Raw genomic sequence first — 17,593 nt, 5'->3', positions numbered from 1 at the left:
GTTTCACCAGGGGGACGTAGCACGTGGGAGGATCACGCTATTCCCCCCAGTTCCCCCTCCCCCCTGAACAGGCGCCCCGACCGACCAGAGGAGGCGCTATAGTGCAGTGACCAGGACACATACCCACATCCGGCTTCCCACCCGCAGACACGGCCAATTGTGTCTGTAGGGACGCCCGACCAAGCCGGAGGCAACACGGGGAATCGAACCAGCGATCCCTGTGTTGGTAGGCGATGGAATAGACTGCCACGCTCCCCAGACGACCGGTGTCCTCATGTTTTCTAACCGTGGGACGCGCCGTGAGCTGGGTGTGTGTGTTCCGGTCTCAGTACTCCCACAGCGCTGAGCTGTCGGGGTTCAGTCCGTCCCCCATCAGCGTCCCCCCCGGGTCTCCGCGCAGGTATCTGCCGTTTCTCCCGCGGATGGCGATGCGTCCGTGCTCCACGAACTCCAGGGTGAAGTCCTCCGGCGTGTCGCCGTCCGAACACACCAGGCCGCTGCTGCTGACGTACCAGAAGCGCCCGCTGACACCTGCGGAGACACGGACCACTGATCAGGAGCGTCTCCCACACGTGACCCGGTGTGGCGTCTGCGGACTCGGGTGAGCAGCGTTTGGATTACGTTTGAAAAAACCCGTTCGTGATGTGGATCCCAGTGAGCAGACGATGTGAAGAGATGACATCATGACCTCTACGTGTCTGGATGGTTTGGTTTGTTTGACTGTTTCACGGGAAAAAGACCCATGGTTGAAGCTTTTCTAAAGCTTGCTGCTTAACATAAATACATTTTGCTGAACATTTTCCTTCGATTGCTGCAGTTTTTACATTTTACTGCAGATGAAACAGGATGGAGCCTTAAAAACTGTGATATAAACTAACTTAGAAATATAAACTTAAAAACTGTTATAAACTAACATAAATAAAACCAAAAACTGATATAAACTAACTTATAAATAAAAACTTAAAAACTGTGATATAAACTAACTTATAAATATAAACTTAAAAAACTGATACTTGTAAATCTAAACTTAAAATCTGATATAAACTAACTTATAAATATAAACTTAAAAACTGATATAAACTAACTTGTAAATATAAACTTAAAAACTGTTATAAACTAACATAAATAAAACCAAAAACTGATATAAACTAACTTGTAAATATAAACTAACTTATAAATAAAAACTTAAAAACCCTGATATAAACTAACATAAATATAAACTAACATAAATATAAACTTAAAAACTGATATAAATATAAACTTAAAAACCGTGATATAAACTCACATAAATATAAATTAAAAACCATGATATAAACTCACATAAATATAAACTTAAAAACTGTGATATGATGTAACTTATAAATATAAACTAACTTATAAATATAAACTTAAAAACCGTGATATAAATTAACTTATAAATATAAACTTAAAAACTGATATAAACTAACTTATAAATATGAAATAACTTATAAATATAAACTTAAAAACTGATATAAATATAAACTTAAAAACCGTGATATAAACTCACATAAATATAAACTAACTTATAAATATAAACTTAAAAACTGATACAAACTAACTTATAAATAAAAACTTAAAAACTGATATAAACTCACATAAATATAAATTAAAAACTGTGATATGATGTAACTTATAAATATAAACTAACTTATAAATATAAACGTAAAAACCGTGATATAAATTAACTTATAAATATAAACTTAAAAACTGATATAAACTAACTTTTGAATATAAACTAACTTATAAATATAAACTTTAAAACTGTGATATGAACTAACATAAATATAAACTTAAAAACTGATACAAACTAACATGAATATAAACTTAAAAACTGTGATATAATCAAACATAAATATAAACATAAAAACTGTGATATAAACTAACTTATAAATATAAACTTAAAAACCGTGATATAAACTAACTTACAAATATAAACTTAAAAACTGTGATATAAACTCACATAAATATAAACTTAAAAACCGTGATATAAACTCACATAAATATAAACTTAAAAACTGTGATATGAACTAACTTATAAATATAAACTAACTTATAAATATAAACTTAAAAACAGTGATATAAACTAACTTATAAATATATACTTAAAAACTGTGATATGAACTAACTTATAAATATAAACTAACTTATAAATATAAACTCAAAAACCGTGATATAAACTAACTTACAAATATAAACTTAAAAACTGATATAAACTCACATAAATATAAACTTAAAAACTGTGATATGAACTAACTTATAAATATAAACTTAAAAACTGTGATATGAATTAACTTATAAATATAAACTTAAACACTAATATCAAATCAGTATTTGTAATATCTGAAAAATCACAATATGTATCAAATCAGCACTAAACTACATGTGAATTCCCAGTCCTCTGTGTGTGTGTGTGTGTGTGTGTGTGTGTGTGTGTGTGTGTGTGTGTGTGTGTGTGTGTGTGTGTGTGTGTGTGTGTCTAACCTTTAATATGGTAGAAGCCATCGTTGAACTGCAGGGTGAAGATGTCGTAGATGGAGCGACTGGCGTCCAGCGTGTTGGAGGTTCGGTGGTGGCAGATGAAGCCGTTCTCTCCTCTCAGGATCAGTATGGGTCTGTTTATTAACTTCAGAGTCAGCTGCTCATCCTCACCTGAGCAGATGGAGGAAGTCGAGGAGCACAAGTATTACCGCTGGACTCAAACTGTACCCCAAATACTTCATTACATCACTTGTTCATTTAAAAGTCATGCATGTGGAGTGGTGTAGTTTGTACTGTCTTTTTTTATTTTATTTTTTTTTAGAGTCCCGTCTAGCTCAACTTCCCTCAGCTGAGCTTTATCCTGATACTCGTGATGTCATCACGTCTTTATGCTCAGTAATCCAGGTAAGCAAATCACAGAAGGTGAATTAGTCCATCTGGACACAGCGTTTACTGACAGATACGTTTCATCTTCATTTGAGTGACCTCTTCAGTCTCAGCTGACTGCAGGTACCCCACCCTTATAAATAATACAGTGACTGCAGGTACCCCCACCCTTATAAACAATACAGTGACTGCAGGTGTCCCACCCTTATAAACAATACAGTGACTGCAGGTACCCCACCCTTATAAACAATACAGTGACTGCAGGTACCCCCACCCTTATAAACAATACAGTGACTGCAGGTGTCCCCACCCTTATAAACAATACAGTGACTGCAGGTGTCCCCACCCTTATAAACAATACAGTGACTGCAGGTGTCCCCACCCTTATAAACAATACAGTGACTGCAGGTGTTCCCACCCTTATAAACAATACAGTGACTGCAGGTGTCCCCACCCTTATAAACAATACAGTGACTGCAGGTGTTCCCACCCTTATAAACAATACAGTGACTGCAGGTACCTCCACCCTTATAAACAATACAGTGACTGCAGGTGTCCCCACCCTTATAAACAATACAGTGACTGCAGGTGTCCCCACCCTTATAAACAATACAGTGACTGCAGGTGTCCCCACCCTTATAAACAATACAGTGACTGCAGGTGTCCCCATCCTTATAAACAATACAGTGACTGCAGGTACCCCACCCTTATAAACAATACAGTGACTGCAGGTACCCCCACCCTTATAAACAATACAGTGACTGCAGGTGTCCCCACCCTTATAAACAATACAGTGACTGCAGGTGTCCCCCCACCCTTATAAACAATACAGTGACTGCAGGTACCCCACCCTTATAAACAATACAGTGACTGCAGGTGTCCCCACCCTTATAAACAATACAGTGACTGCAGGTGTCCCCACCCTTATAAACAATACAGTGACTGCAGGTGTCCCCACCCTTATAAACAATACAGTGACTGCAGGTGTCCCCCCACCCTTATAAACAATACAGTGACTGCAGGTGTCCCCACCCTTATAAACAATACAGTGACTGCAGGTGTTCCCACCCTTATAAACAATACAGTGACTGCAGGTGTTCCCACCCTTATAAACAATACAGTGACTGTTGGTACCCCCACCCTTATAAACAATACAGTGACTGCAGGTGTCCCCACCCTTATAAACAATACAGTGACTGCAGGTGTCCCCACCCTTATAAACAATACAGTGACATACTGGCAGAAAACGATCAGTTTCATATGCTAATTGCCGTGACCATTAGCTAGCGTGACAGTGGTCATGTGTACTATTCACAGAGGATTGGGGAATAGGTGTAATCACAGCATTGTAAGACAGTAACAGATGTACTCTTAGCCCCCCCCCCCCCGGTTCAGGGATGGTCGGTCCCTCCTCACATAGATGGCTTTTTTGACTCCCTGTTCAAACCAGCGTTCCTCTCTTTTTGTCCATTGTAGTCAAACATGTACATACATGTACGTATGTATTTAACTACATACATAAACGAACATGTTTAACTACATACATGTACGTGTGTTTCACTACATACATGCACCTGTTTCACTAAATACATGTAAATGTTTAACCGCATACCTTTACATGTGTTTAACTACACACATGTACATGTTTAACTACACACATGTTCAACGGCATACATGTACATGTTTAACTGCATATATGTACGTGTTTAACTACATATGTGTACATGTTTACATGCATGTACATGTGTTTAGCTACATACATGTGTTTAGCCGCATACATGTACATATTTAGCTACATACAGGTATGTCTTTAACAGCATACATGTACACGTGTTTAACTACATACATGTACATGTGACACTTTCATGCATAAAAACCAAATAAGATGGTGAGACCATGTGACACAGGTCTTTTGGGGGGGGGGGGTTGATTGATGGTAATGTGTACACATGGGGAAGCAGGTTTTCTCCATCAAAGCCGCCATATTGATTCATGTCAGTGTGTGTTGACATACCATGAGGACAGTCAGGTTTACCATGCTGGACCCACACCAGCACGTCTTCATATCTAAACAGCTGCACTGCCTCTTTAAGGTCTGCAGGCACATTCTTACCTACAGTGTCACTGACTGCTAGCAGCTGGCCATTCTTTTTCGTGCAGACGTATTTGCCGTTGTTCGCTCGTAGCGCCACCCTGTGGCCAAGCCACTCCACTGCAAACATGTTGTTGGCTGATCTGTAGGAAAAAGCTCAGATGAAGAGTCACAGAGGAATACTGCGGACTTCAGAATAGAGCCCCATGTTGGCTTCTCATTTACTGTAATTATAGTTTAGTCCAATTTACTTTCATTGGGAGTGATGAAGAAGGACAGGATTAGGAACGAGTATATTAGAGGGACAGCTCAGGTTGGACGGTTTGGAGACAAAGCAAGAGAGACAAGACTGAGGTGGTTTGGACATTTGTGGAGGAGAGATGCTGGGTATACTGGGAGAAGGATGCTGAATATGGAGCTGCCAGGGAAGAGGAGAAGAGGAAGGCCAAAGAGGAGGTTTATGGATGTGGTGAGGGAGGACATGCAGGTGGCTGGTGTGACGGAGGAAGATGCAGAGGACAGGAAGAGATGGAAACGGATGATCCGCTGTGAAGACCCCTAACAGGAGCAGCCGAAAGTAGTAGTAGAGTAGTAGTTTGATAGGGACATTGATGAACATTTCTGTAGACGTGGCAGTGTAGCCAGCATGACTAACAGCTGTAGTCTGGGCTGTAGTCTGGGCGGTAGCCTGTAGTCTGGGCTGTAGTCTGTAGTCTGGACGGTGGGCTGTAGTCTGGACGGTAGCCTGTAGTCTGGGCTGTAGTCTGTAGTCTGGACGGTGGGCTGTAGTCTGGGCGGTAGCCTGTAGTCTGGGCTGTAGTCTGTAGTCTGGACGGTGGGCTGTAGTCTGGGCGGTAGCCTGTAGTCTGGGCTGTAGTCTGTAGTCTGGACGGTGGGCTGTAGTCTGGGCGGTAGCCTGTAGTCTGGGCTGTAGTCTGTAGTCTGGGCGGTAGCCTGTAGTCTGGGCTGTAGTCTGTAGTCTGGACGGTGGGCTGTAGTCTGGGCGGTAGCCTGTAGTCTGGGCTGTAGTCTGTAGTCTGGACGGTGGGCTGTAGTCTGGGCGGTAGCCTGTAGTCTGGGCTGTAGTCTGTAGTCTGGACGGTGGGCTGTAGTCTGGACGGTGGGCTGTAGTCTGTAGTCTGGGTGGTAGTCTGTAGTCTGGGCTGTAGTCTGTAGTCTGGGCTGTAGTCTGTAGTCTGGACGGTGGGCTGTAGTCTGGACGGTGGGCTGTAGTCTGTAGTCTGGGTGGTAGTCTGTAGTCTGGGCTGTAGTCTGTAGTCTGGGCTGTAGTCTGGGCTGTAGTCTGTAGTCTGGGCTGTAGTCTGTAGTCTGGGCTGTAGTCTGGGCTGTAGTCTGTAGTCTGGGCTGTAGTCTGGGCTGTAGTCTGTAGTCTGGGCTGTAGTCTGGGAGGTAGTCTGTAGTCTGGGCTGTAGTCTGTAGTCTGTAGTCTGGGCTGTAGTCTGGGCGGTAGTCTGTAGTCTGGGCGGTAGTCTGTAGTCTGGGCTGTAGTCTGGGCTGTAGTCTGGGCGGTAGTCTGTAGTCTGGGCTGTAGTCTGTAGTCTGGGCGGTAGTCTGGGCTGTAGTCTGGGCTGTAGTCTGTAGTCTGGGCGGTAGTCTGTAGTCTGGGCTGTAGTCTGTAGTCTGGGCTGTAGTCTGGACGGTGGGCTGTAGTCTGTAGTCTGGGCTGTAGTCTTTAGTCTGGGTGGTAGTCTGTAGTCTGGACGGTAGTCTGTAGTCTGGGCGGTAGTCTAGTCTGGGCTGTAGTCTGGGCGGTAGTCTGTAGTCTGGACGGTAGTCTGGGCAGGTACAGTAAAGACAGCAGATACAAGGAATGAATGAATAAATAGACCCACACTGTACAGATGAGTTAAAAGATAAAAAATACTAAAATTCAAAGCTGTTGAAACAAAGACAATATTATTTATTTGATTAATAAACAAGGTCACATGTCACTTATCTCATATGTGACGAGCGTTAGTTACCAGTTGTGATCGTTCACACAACACGTCACACACTTGATTGTCTTTTAATCATAATGTCTGATGTGTCGTCAGAGTGACATGTGTTGTAGTGTTTGTGAGTCTTTTATTCTATGTGTTCATAACTGATGGAGGAGTCACTCACGTTTCGGTGGCGGTGGTCTGGATTCCTCCATGGCCCACCAGGTTCCAGTAGTTCCCCTGGCTGGAGCGGAACAGACACTTCCTGGTCTGTCTGTCAATCTCCATTTGGAACGTCTCCATGTCCGTCTCTTCTTCCTGATTGGCTGAGAGGCTTACTCCTGGGTGGGGCATAAGAAGGAATCCAGATACTTTAAAGGTCTTCTGTATGGACGATTTTATTTGACTTAATCGTTATAACCCACAGAAGACGACTACATAGAAGTTGTCACCCACAACCGTCTTTACTTGTGGACTGCTTGTTATCATGATCATCTTGATTATTACTTGTATGACTTGTACATCAGGGAAACCAAACAGACGCTGGCCAAGGGGATGGCACAACACAGGAGAGCTAACATGTCAGGCCAGGACTCCACAGTCTACACCATCTACAGACCAGGACTCCACAGTCTACACCATCTACAGACCAGGACTCCACAGTCTACACCATCTACAGACCAGGACTCCACAGTCTACACCATCTACAGACCAGGACTCCACAGTCTACACCATCTACAGTCCAGGACTCCACAGTCTACACCATCTACAGTCCAGGACTCCACAGTCTACACCATCTACAGACCAGGACTCCACAGTCTACACCATCTACAGACCAGGACTCCACAGTCTACACCATCTACAGACCAGGACTCCACAGTCTACACCATCTACAGTCCAGGACTCCACAGTCTACACCATCTACAGTCCAGGACTCCACAGTCTACACCATCTACAGACCAGGACTCCACAGTCTACACCATCTACAGTCCAGGACTCCACAGCCTACACCATCTACAGTCCAGGACTCCACAGTCTACACCATCTACAGGCCAGTGGCCACTCTTTCAGGAATGAGGATGTGCACATCCTTGATAGAGAGGAACGCTGGTTTGAACGGGGAGTCAAAGAGGCCGTCTATGTTAAGAGGGAATTACCATCCCTGAACCGAGGGGGGGGGGGCTACAAGTACATCTTTCACCATCTTACACAATGCTGTGATTACAACTATTCCGCAATCCTCTGTGAATAGTACACATGGCCATGTAACTGTAGTTAATGGTCACACCATATTTGCTTATAAAACTGATCGTTGGTTTGGGTCGTTATGCCACTGTATTGTTTATAAGGGTGGGGACACCTGCAGTCAGTTGAGCCTGCAGAGGTCACTTGTGCCCCTTTTCCACTACATGATACCGGCTCGACTCGCCTCGCCTCGCAGTGTCATTTTCCATCACTGTAACAGCACCCCTCAGTGTAGCTGGTCTGCATTGATTCTGGTACTGCTCCAGTTTTTTCGGAACCTCGACAAAGATGGTACCAGTGAAGTGGTAACAGTTACCAAAATGCTGGTACTTTCCAGTGATGGAAAACGAAGAAGTTGAGTCGAGTTGAGCCGGTCCCATGTAGTGGAAAAGGGGGGATGATGATGATGATGAAAAGTTTCTGTCAATAAACGTTGTGTCCAGATGAACTGATTTACCCTTTTTTGATTGAGCCTCTCTTGATTTCTTTTTAACAAATGCTCCTCATAAATATTGGGGTTTTGGTATTTTTGTGAATGATATGAGTGACCGTTGTGTTAAAGCTACAGTCAGACAAGCTAAGCTCCCAAAATCAAAACCACGAATTGTTCTTAAATGAGATTTTAAGCATTTCTGTGAAAAAGCTTTTCTTCATGATTTGTGGGACTTCGACTGGAACAAGATGTCTCTCATTAATGGCTCCCAGGAGCTCCTCCTGGCATCCAGTTTAAGACTCTGGTGCTAGCCTACAGGTCAGTGAAAGGAACAGCTCCTTCCTATCTCCAGGCCATGGTCAAGCCCTACACCCCCACCCGACCACTTCGCTCTGCTGCCTCGGGACGCCTGGTTGCCCCGTCGCTCAGAGGCCCCTGCTGCCGATCGACCCGGTCCCGGCTCGGTTCTGTCCTGGCCCCACAGCGGTGGAATGACTCCCCACTGAAGTCAGGACAGCAGAGTCGCTGCCCATCTTTCGGCGCAGGTTGAAAACTCACCTCTTTAAGAACTACTACCCTGTTACTTGTTCTTAGCACTTATTGTATTCACTCATAAAAAAATCTCTTTGTTGTGCTTTTACTGTAGCACTTGTTTTGCTCTTAGATGCTTGTTTAGATGCACTTATGACCTCTGATGACTAGTTTAGTAAGTCCTTCGGGACTTACTAAAAATGCTCCCTTCCATAAATTTAGAGTCAAAGACTGGAACAATCCTGGGTTTCCCTTCAGTTGTCCAGTCTAATCGAAGAAAGGGAGCAGCCTACTGCAAACTGACAGCAGCCCGCCCGTCTATATCAACAGGCCTGAGAACAGCTGGCGGCAGCAGCAGAGCCCGTCGCGCAACGCCCAGGGACCGCCCCACCTCCATACCAGACGGATAAAGCTGAGGCTACATCCTCCATCCCACAAGACAAGACAAGCCAAGCCTGGGGTCTGAAACATTCAGCCCCATGGCCCGAAGAACGAGATATCAAAGTGTCTAGTGTCTATGCCCTCCCAATGATTGAAGTGCCTGATCCGAGAGCAGACGGAGATGCTGCAGATGTAGTATATATCCACGGGGCCTGGACACCAGATGAGCTGAAATTGGTGGCCAGTGACCTGCCAGACATATCCACACAGAGAGGGGCTGCAGTTGTTCATGTGCTGCTTGAGATTGTACACTAACACAGACCGACGCTGAAGGAAATGAAATCTCTTCTGATGCACAGCATGAAACTGAAATGGGGCAGAGTGCAAGGAAGCTGGCCTGAAGAGGATGACCGATATAACTATGCAGACAATGCTGATTTTTGGTGTAATGTGGAGGGACTCTGTGGCAGAATTAGACCATTTTCCAGCAACAATGAGATAAATGACAATAAAAGATTGCAAACAGCAGCCTGGAGAGACTGTGGCTGACTTTTTGGTCAGACTGACAAAAGTTTTCAGAGAAAACGGCGCCCTAGCACCACCGGCACCACCGAACAAACAAAATGACCCCCTGTATGAACAACATCTCAGGAAATGCTTCCTGGACAGCATGGACGAGAAGACCAGCAGCCAGGTATATAAACACTGTTGGCTGGGATAGAGGATGTTTGGCAGCTATTCAAGAGCATGCCATCTGTAGTAACTTGTCTAACAAACCAGATCCACTTACCTGTATGTCCACTAGGTGGCAGTAGCAGTAAATTGGGTTACCCATTACTACCTGGAACCTTCCCCGGATGTAGTTCTGTTGTGTAATGCACGAATGCCTGCCGAGACGGCTGTGCTGTGTTGTGCTCCCGAAGTTTTCATCAATGTCCAGGTAAACAAATCCTGTGTGTGTGCTGGTGTCATGTAGTCAAGGTGCTGCACATCTGGCGACGAGGTTGGAGCCGGACAGCGCTGCTTGTACGAGAGGAGCGTGTGGGTGAGGAACTTTTCTTCTTCTTGTTCCTGTAAGAACGAGGGGGGAGGAGGGGGGGGGAAGAAAGGAAAGTTAACTGTACTGAAAATGGCCGGGGCAATAGGAGCTCCGGGAGCTGGGCAGAACACTGTGAGGGTGTGGAACAGTTCTTTATCGCAGACGGAACAGAGGACGCAGCCGGACACAAGCCGGTTCTCATAAGTGTTGTCGGTGCACAAACGGATCGTGTGATGCGCAGTTTCCTCAGCCCTGATAAGCCAGGAGGACGCACTCTCCCAGACTTAGAGACGTTGCTGAAAGACCACTTGAACCCCAAACCCAGCGGAACCGTGCAGCGCTTTAAGTTGGATCGGCGCATGAGAAAGCCCAACGGGTCTGGTGCTGAGTGGTCTGTGGCAGAGCTACGGAGATCAGCTCAAGACCGCAGTTACGGACAAACGCTTTTACAGAAGCTCCGGGATCGGCTCGTATGCGGAGTAAACAGCGAACGCGTTCAGAGGAGGTTCCTGTCGGAAACCGATCCCACATCTGAGGACGCACTTAGAACACCAGTAGCCATGGAGTCCGCCGACTACCAGGCTCAAGACTTGCCAGGGAAGCGGCAGGCAGCAGAATAGGGGGACACGGTAGTGACCTGCTGGCATCGCAAAGGAGAACCGAGACCCGCCGCGCACAGGGGGGGGGGGGGGGGAAATGAAAGACTGCTACCGCTCCAAAGGCAGACTTGCACCGTCGGGTTGCCGATGTAAACAAGAGAAACGCCTTTCGTGTGGAAGGATAGGCCACACTGCGCAGGCGCGTAGAAACAAGAACAAGCGCAGTGACGCTAAAACGAGCAGACAGCAAAGGCACCGTAGCAACACGCAGGGTTGAGGCCACAGCAGCCGCTCACATCACGTCACAGCTGATTCAGACGAATCAGAGGGCTCGGAACAAGCTTTTCAATGTACAGTGTACAAAGTAGCCACGCAGAAGTGAAACCCTTTACAGTGGACATGCACATCAATGGGAACATGGTGGAATTTGAGCTGGACACCGGATGTAGCTTCACTCTGATGAATGAGTCAACATTTAAGGTGCAGTGGACAAATGCAAAAAAGCCTGCATTAAAGCCCTCAGCAGTTAAATTAAAGACTTACACAGGGGGAAGCATAAAGGTGTTGGGGGTCGCAGAGGTAAACGTCCAATACCAGAACCAACAGAAAATCTTACCTCTCTATGTAGTGGGTGGTACTGGTCCAAGTCTGCTGGGTAGAGGTTGGCTAGAGCAAATAAACCTTAACTGGGGAGAAATTAAGCATATGGAAGTAGAAGAGCTGACATTGCAACAGGTGCTTACAAAGCACGAGGATGTTTTTAAAGATGAGCTTGTGACCTTAAAGGGGGTTCAGGCCACAATCCATGTTGCACCTGACACCACGCCCAGATTCTTCCACCCACGATCTGTTCCATTCGCCATGCGCCCCAAAGTGGAAGCAGAGATCAACAGACTGTTAAAAGAGCAGATCATTACGCCAGTCAAACACTCACAGTGGGCGTGTCCCATGGTTCCAATGTTGAAACCGGATGGCTCAATTAGACTCTGCGGAGACTACAAACTAACTGTCAATCATGTCTCTCCGCTAGAGCAGTATCCTATTCCGAGAATTGAAGATTTGTTTGCGGCCTTGCCGGGGGGGGGGGGCACCAATTTTCTAAATTAGGCATGAGCCGTGCATACGCTCAAATTCTCATGGATGATGAGTCTAAAAAGTACCTCACGGTGAATACTCACAAAGGCCTTTTTACTTACAATCGCCTGCCCTTTGGGGTATCGTCGGCACCGGCCGTGTTTCAGAGAACAATGGGGGTCTTCTACAGGGCATACCCATGGTCGCAGTATACTTAGATGACATTCTTGTCACCGGGGCTAGCAAGGAAGAATATCTGCAAAACCTGAATGAAGTGCTTAGTAGGCTGCAGGAGGCTGGGTTACGGTTAAAACGAAGCAACTGCCAACTGCTGGAAAATGAGGTCTACTATCTGGGACATAAAGTAGGCACGCAGGGTTTTCATCCCTTCTTTAAATATGCTGACCTCCTTTTTGATATCCTCGTCCATCAGTCACATCCGGGCATGTCTCGTATGAAAGGTTTGGCAAGGTCTTACATTTGGTGGCCACGGATGGACGAGGATATCGAAAAGGAGGTCAGCATATGTGTGGAATGCCAGCAAAACAGAAAATCGCCACCTAATGCACCACTGCACCCCTGGGAATGGCCCGAGCTGCCATGGTCTCGCATTCATGTGGACTATGCAGGGCCATTCTTGGGCAAGATGTTCTTGGTGATAATTGACGCACATTCAAAGTGGCTAGAGGTTTATCCGCTGAATGCCTCTACAACACATGCAACAATTGAAAAGCTACGGCAGTGCTTCGCAGTCCATGGATTGCCACAGATGTTGGTGTCTGACAATGGCAGTTGCTTCACAAGTGCAGAATTCATCCATTTTATGTCACAGAACGGGATTCAGCATGTCACCTCAGCACCGTTCCATCCCTCCTCTAACGGTTTAGCGGCGCGGGCGGTGCAGACCTTTAAAGAGGGGATGAGAGGAGATAGCATCGAGGTCAGAGTTTCCAGGTTCTTGCTCAGCTACCGCATCACCCCTCAGGCGACGACAGGGTTGTCACCTGCAGAAATGTTGATGTCCAGATGACTGAGATCTGCGTTTGACCTACTGAAACCTGACCTAAAGTTGAAAATTCAACAGAAACAGCTGAAACAGAAAGAACATCATGACAAAACAGCCAAGCTGAGAAGATTTGCGCCCGGGGATGCTGTATACACAAGGAATTATGGCTTAGAACCAAAATGGATTCCAGCTGCAGTTGAGTCGTCTTCTGGTCCTGTTTCCTATACAGTGATTCCTGGCAGTGGACAGAGGATGAGGGGACACGTTGACCAGATGTGAGCACGTCACCTGGAGTCCTGCCAATCTCCAGACCAACCTATGGAACCTCCAGAGGCGCTGGAATGCAGTTCAGAAGTGGCTCCTGCGAGACTATCAGAGAACCCGGAGGTTGAACAGAGGCCTGCGGTTGAACCTTGGGGGCCAGAGAGGGTGATCTCTGAAAGAGTGGTCTTACTTGTCGCACTACCGCCACAGGAGGTTCATCACTCCACTCGGCAGAAGCATTCCCCAATTTATCTGAAAGACTATGATAGGTAGTGGTGAGATCAGGTTCCAGGAAAGGCAAGAATGTGCCTTGATCTCACGAGAGTCAGGTAGTCCACTCTGAACTTCCTAGGTAGCATTGAAAACATGTTATAACAAAAAACAATTGTTTCCTCGAAAGTGACTGTTAAATGTTGACTAGAATGAGTCATGTTGAATCACATGACACTAGTGGGAGGTCACGTTTGACACATGCCTACTTTCTTTCATCGTTATTAGTATTATTGATCCCCGTGGAGAAACTTTTTTGTTTGGTGATGACAGGCTACAGTGAATATGTGATTATGCGTCCCTAGAGGCTCCACTATTATCCATTATGCATGGCCATGGACTAAAACCGACTGACAATGTGACTTGGACAGAAGCTGCTGATGCAGCTAAAACAGACTTTGACTACCACATCTACATTAGGACTGCCTGACCCAGATGGACCTTTCACACAGACTGTGGATGAAAAGGGGGGCTTTACGACATCAGTGCCGTTACAAGATCAAGGAGAAATGAATTACCATTGGCATATTTTTCCTCAAAATTAGACAGTAAAGCATTGGGCCTGTCTGAGAGCAACAGCAGCAGCAGAGAAAGCCACAGTTGCATATCGGGAAATAGTGGGTTATCAGAAAGTTACACTGTTGGTACCCAATTCTGTGGCCTCTACTCCGCTAGAGCAGAACACAACTCATTTTGTCTCCAGCGTGCTGGCTGAGATACAACAATATTCTCTCATCTCTGCCTAATATCGAGGTCAAATGCTGCACAGCTCTCAATCCTGCCACCCTGCTCCCTACTGTTGAAGATGGTGAACCTCATGACTGTTTGGCCCGATAGCACACGTTTTCAGCCCAAGAGTGGACTTACAGGAAATACCCCTCATTAACACTGACTGTGTTGTATGTTGATTGATCTGCTAGAAAAGATCCAGTCACAGGACAAAATGAAATTGGATATGCAGTAGTGAATGATCATAACATCATGGAAAGTGCACACCTCTCAGGCCCTTTATCGACACAGGCAGCTGAACTGTTTACTTTAACCGGAGCTTGCAAACTAGCAGAAGGGAAAACATGGACTGTGTACACTGATAGCAGATATGCATTTGGAATTGTTCATGATTTTGGCACACTGAATTCTACGGGGGGTTTTAACATCTGCATGCAAGCCAATATCACATGGGCTTCTGATTAATTAAAAAAAAATTTTTTTGTTGTTGGATTTTTCCCCCCTTTCTCTCCCTATTGTATCCAGCCAATTACCCCACTCTTCTGAGCTGTCCCGGTTGCTGCTCCATCCCCTCTGCTGATCCAGGGAGGGCTGCAGACTACCACATGCCTCCTCTAATACATGTAGAGTCACCAGCCGCTTCTTTTTACCTGACAGCAAGGAGTTTCGCCAGGGGGACGTAGCATGTGGGAGGATCACACTATCCCCCCCAGTTCCCCCTCCCCCCTGAACAGGTGCCCAACTGACCAGAAGAGGCGCTAGTGCAGTGACCGGGACACATACCCACATCTGGCTTCCCACCCGCATACACGGCCAATTGTGTCTGTGGGGACACCCGACCAAGCCGGAGGTAACACAGGGATTCGAACTGGCAATCACCATGTTGGTAGGCAATGGAATAGACCGCTATGCTACCGAGATGCCCTGATTCATTAATTATTAACTGCCATCTGTCTGTACTCTACCAATATTTTTTTTCCAGAAATGTGTATACTAGAAAAGGCCTCCAAAACGTAACAAAAACACACACACACCTGTAGCAAAGGCAGAAATGACTGTGTGGGTCAACACAGAGAAGCTCAAGTGCCCATCCAAGACCAGGTTCTTAAATGCTGCTGTTAACCAAAATATAGGTCATTACAACTGTACTTCACTGAATGCACCACAGTTTAATCATACAAGCCTTATACATCATCAGAGGTAATGTTACAGGCACCAGGATGAACATTAACAGTATCACATAGCCTGGCATGGCGGCCACACACACACACACACACACACACACACACACAGCTGATAGACGCAATAGCATCATTAATCAAGTGTATGGATAGAGGTACACCGGCACCAACATACTCAGTAACGCTACAAATGACACTTGAACATGGCCTGGCACAGCAGCAACATAGACCACACACACACACACACACACACACACACACACACACACACAGCTGATAGACGCAACAGCATCATTAATCAAGCGTATGGATAGAGGTACACCGGCACCAACATGCTCAGTAATGCTACAAATGACACTTGAACATGGCCTGGCACAGCAGCCACATAAACCACACACACACAGTAACATATACATAAATCCAATTGCACACCCAACAAAAACTCTACCCAATAAACAATAATCTTGAAGTATCATTCCACTCGAAATGGCTTAGAGGCAGAATTTTGGAGTTAGACCATTTAATAGAGTAGCCAGAAATCTTGCCAAAGCTATTAGTCAAATTGTGGACTGATGCGAGGAAGGTTGAGGGATTTGTTAGCTATCACAAGATTTCATTGGCATATAAACCGATTTTATGATGGTGTTAATTGGTTTTAATGCTTGAAATGCTGCCATTCTGTCTTATGGCTGAAGTGAGTGGTTCTATGAAAAGTGCAAAACGTAATGGTGATAATGGGCATCCTTATCGAGTACCTCTGTTTAAGTCAAGTCAAGGCAGGTCAAGTCAATTTTATTTGTATTGCCCATTTTCACACATTACGAATTTGGGTCAGTGGGCTTTACAGCAATAGAACTGCCCTTAGATCCTCGCTTCGGATAAGGAACAACTCTCTAAAAACCCTTTAATGGAGAAAAATAGGAAGAAACCTCAGGTACAGCAACAGAGGACTCTCTCTCCCAAGACAAGTAGACGCGCAATGGGTGTTGTGTGTACATAATTTACAGAATCTACTACTACTACCACTACTTTCAGCTGCTCCCGTTAGGGGGCGCCACAGCGGATCGTTCGTTTCCATCTCTTCCTGTCCTCTGCATCTTCCTCTGTCACACCAGCCACCTGCATGTCCTCCCTCACCACATCCATAAACCTCCTCTTTGGCCTTCCTTTTCTCCTCTTCCCTGGCAGCTCCATATTCAGCATCCTTCTCCCAGTATACCCAGCATCTCTCCTCCACACATGTCCAAACCATCTCAATCTTGTCTCTCTTGCTTTGTCTCCAAACCGTCGAACCTGAGCTGTCTCTCTAATATACTCGTTCCTAATCCTGTCCTTCTTCATCACTCCCAATGAAAATCTTAGCATCTTTCTGCCACCTGAACAAATGTACTTTAAAAATCTCTCTCTTCAGATCCGACTATGGCCAGACTCGATGAAGCAGCAATAATTGGCAACGCTGTTTTCGGGAGGGGGGCGGAGTCGGCTTTTGTTCGTCACATGAATGCGTCTCTGTGTGTGTCGGAATAGCAGTGATTCGGCCTGGAGTCGCCTTGTCACGAAAGTGGCGAGACTCTGTTAAACACGTTAAAGACTCAACCATCTCAAACATCTGTTAAAGGCTGAACCATCTCTGTTAAACATCTGTTGAAGACTGAACCATCTCAAACATCTGTTGAAGACTGAAGCATCTCTGTTAAACATCTGTTGAAGACTGAAGCATCTCTGTTTAACATCTGTTGAAGACTGAAGCATCTCTGTTAAACATCTGTTGAAGACTGAACCATCTCAAACATCTGTTGAAGACTGAAGCATCTCTGTTAAACATCTGTTGAAGACTGAACCATCTCAAACATCTGTTGAAGACTGAAGCATCTCTGTGAAACATCTGTTAAAGACTGAGGCATCTCTGTTAAACATCTGTTG

At 45.5% G+C, this 17,593-nt stretch overlaps 1 protein-coding gene across 1 annotated transcript in view; it reads right to left on the bottom strand.

Moving 5' to 3' along the window:
• Positions 1-217: 217 nt before the first annotated feature.
• The window catches only part of fscn2b (fascin actin-bundling protein 2b, retinal), a 50,738-nt gene continuing 33,362 nt past the window's right edge, over positions 218-17,593 (bottom strand). Inside the window, exons 3-6 of the mRNA XM_056297797.1 lie at positions 7,103-7,259; positions 5,000-5,121; positions 2,503-2,670; positions 218-531 (exon numbers count right to left, since the gene is read on the bottom strand). Of these exons, the coding sequence (XP_056153772.1) occupies positions 326-531; positions 2,503-2,670; positions 5,000-5,121; positions 7,103-7,259 (653 nt within the window). The 3' untranslated portion in view covers positions 218-325. The remainder of the gene's footprint in view (positions 532-2,502; positions 2,671-4,999; positions 5,122-7,102; positions 7,260-17,593) is intronic.

Source organism: Lampris incognitus, chromosome 17 (genome assembly GCF_029633865.1).
Source record: "Lampris incognitus isolate fLamInc1 chromosome 17, fLamInc1.hap2, whole genome shotgun sequence".
Taxonomy (NCBI): Eukaryota; Metazoa; Chordata; class Actinopteri; order Lampriformes; family Lampridae; genus Lampris; species Lampris incognitus.
This window is presented reverse-complemented; position numbering and strand designations above follow the sequence as displayed.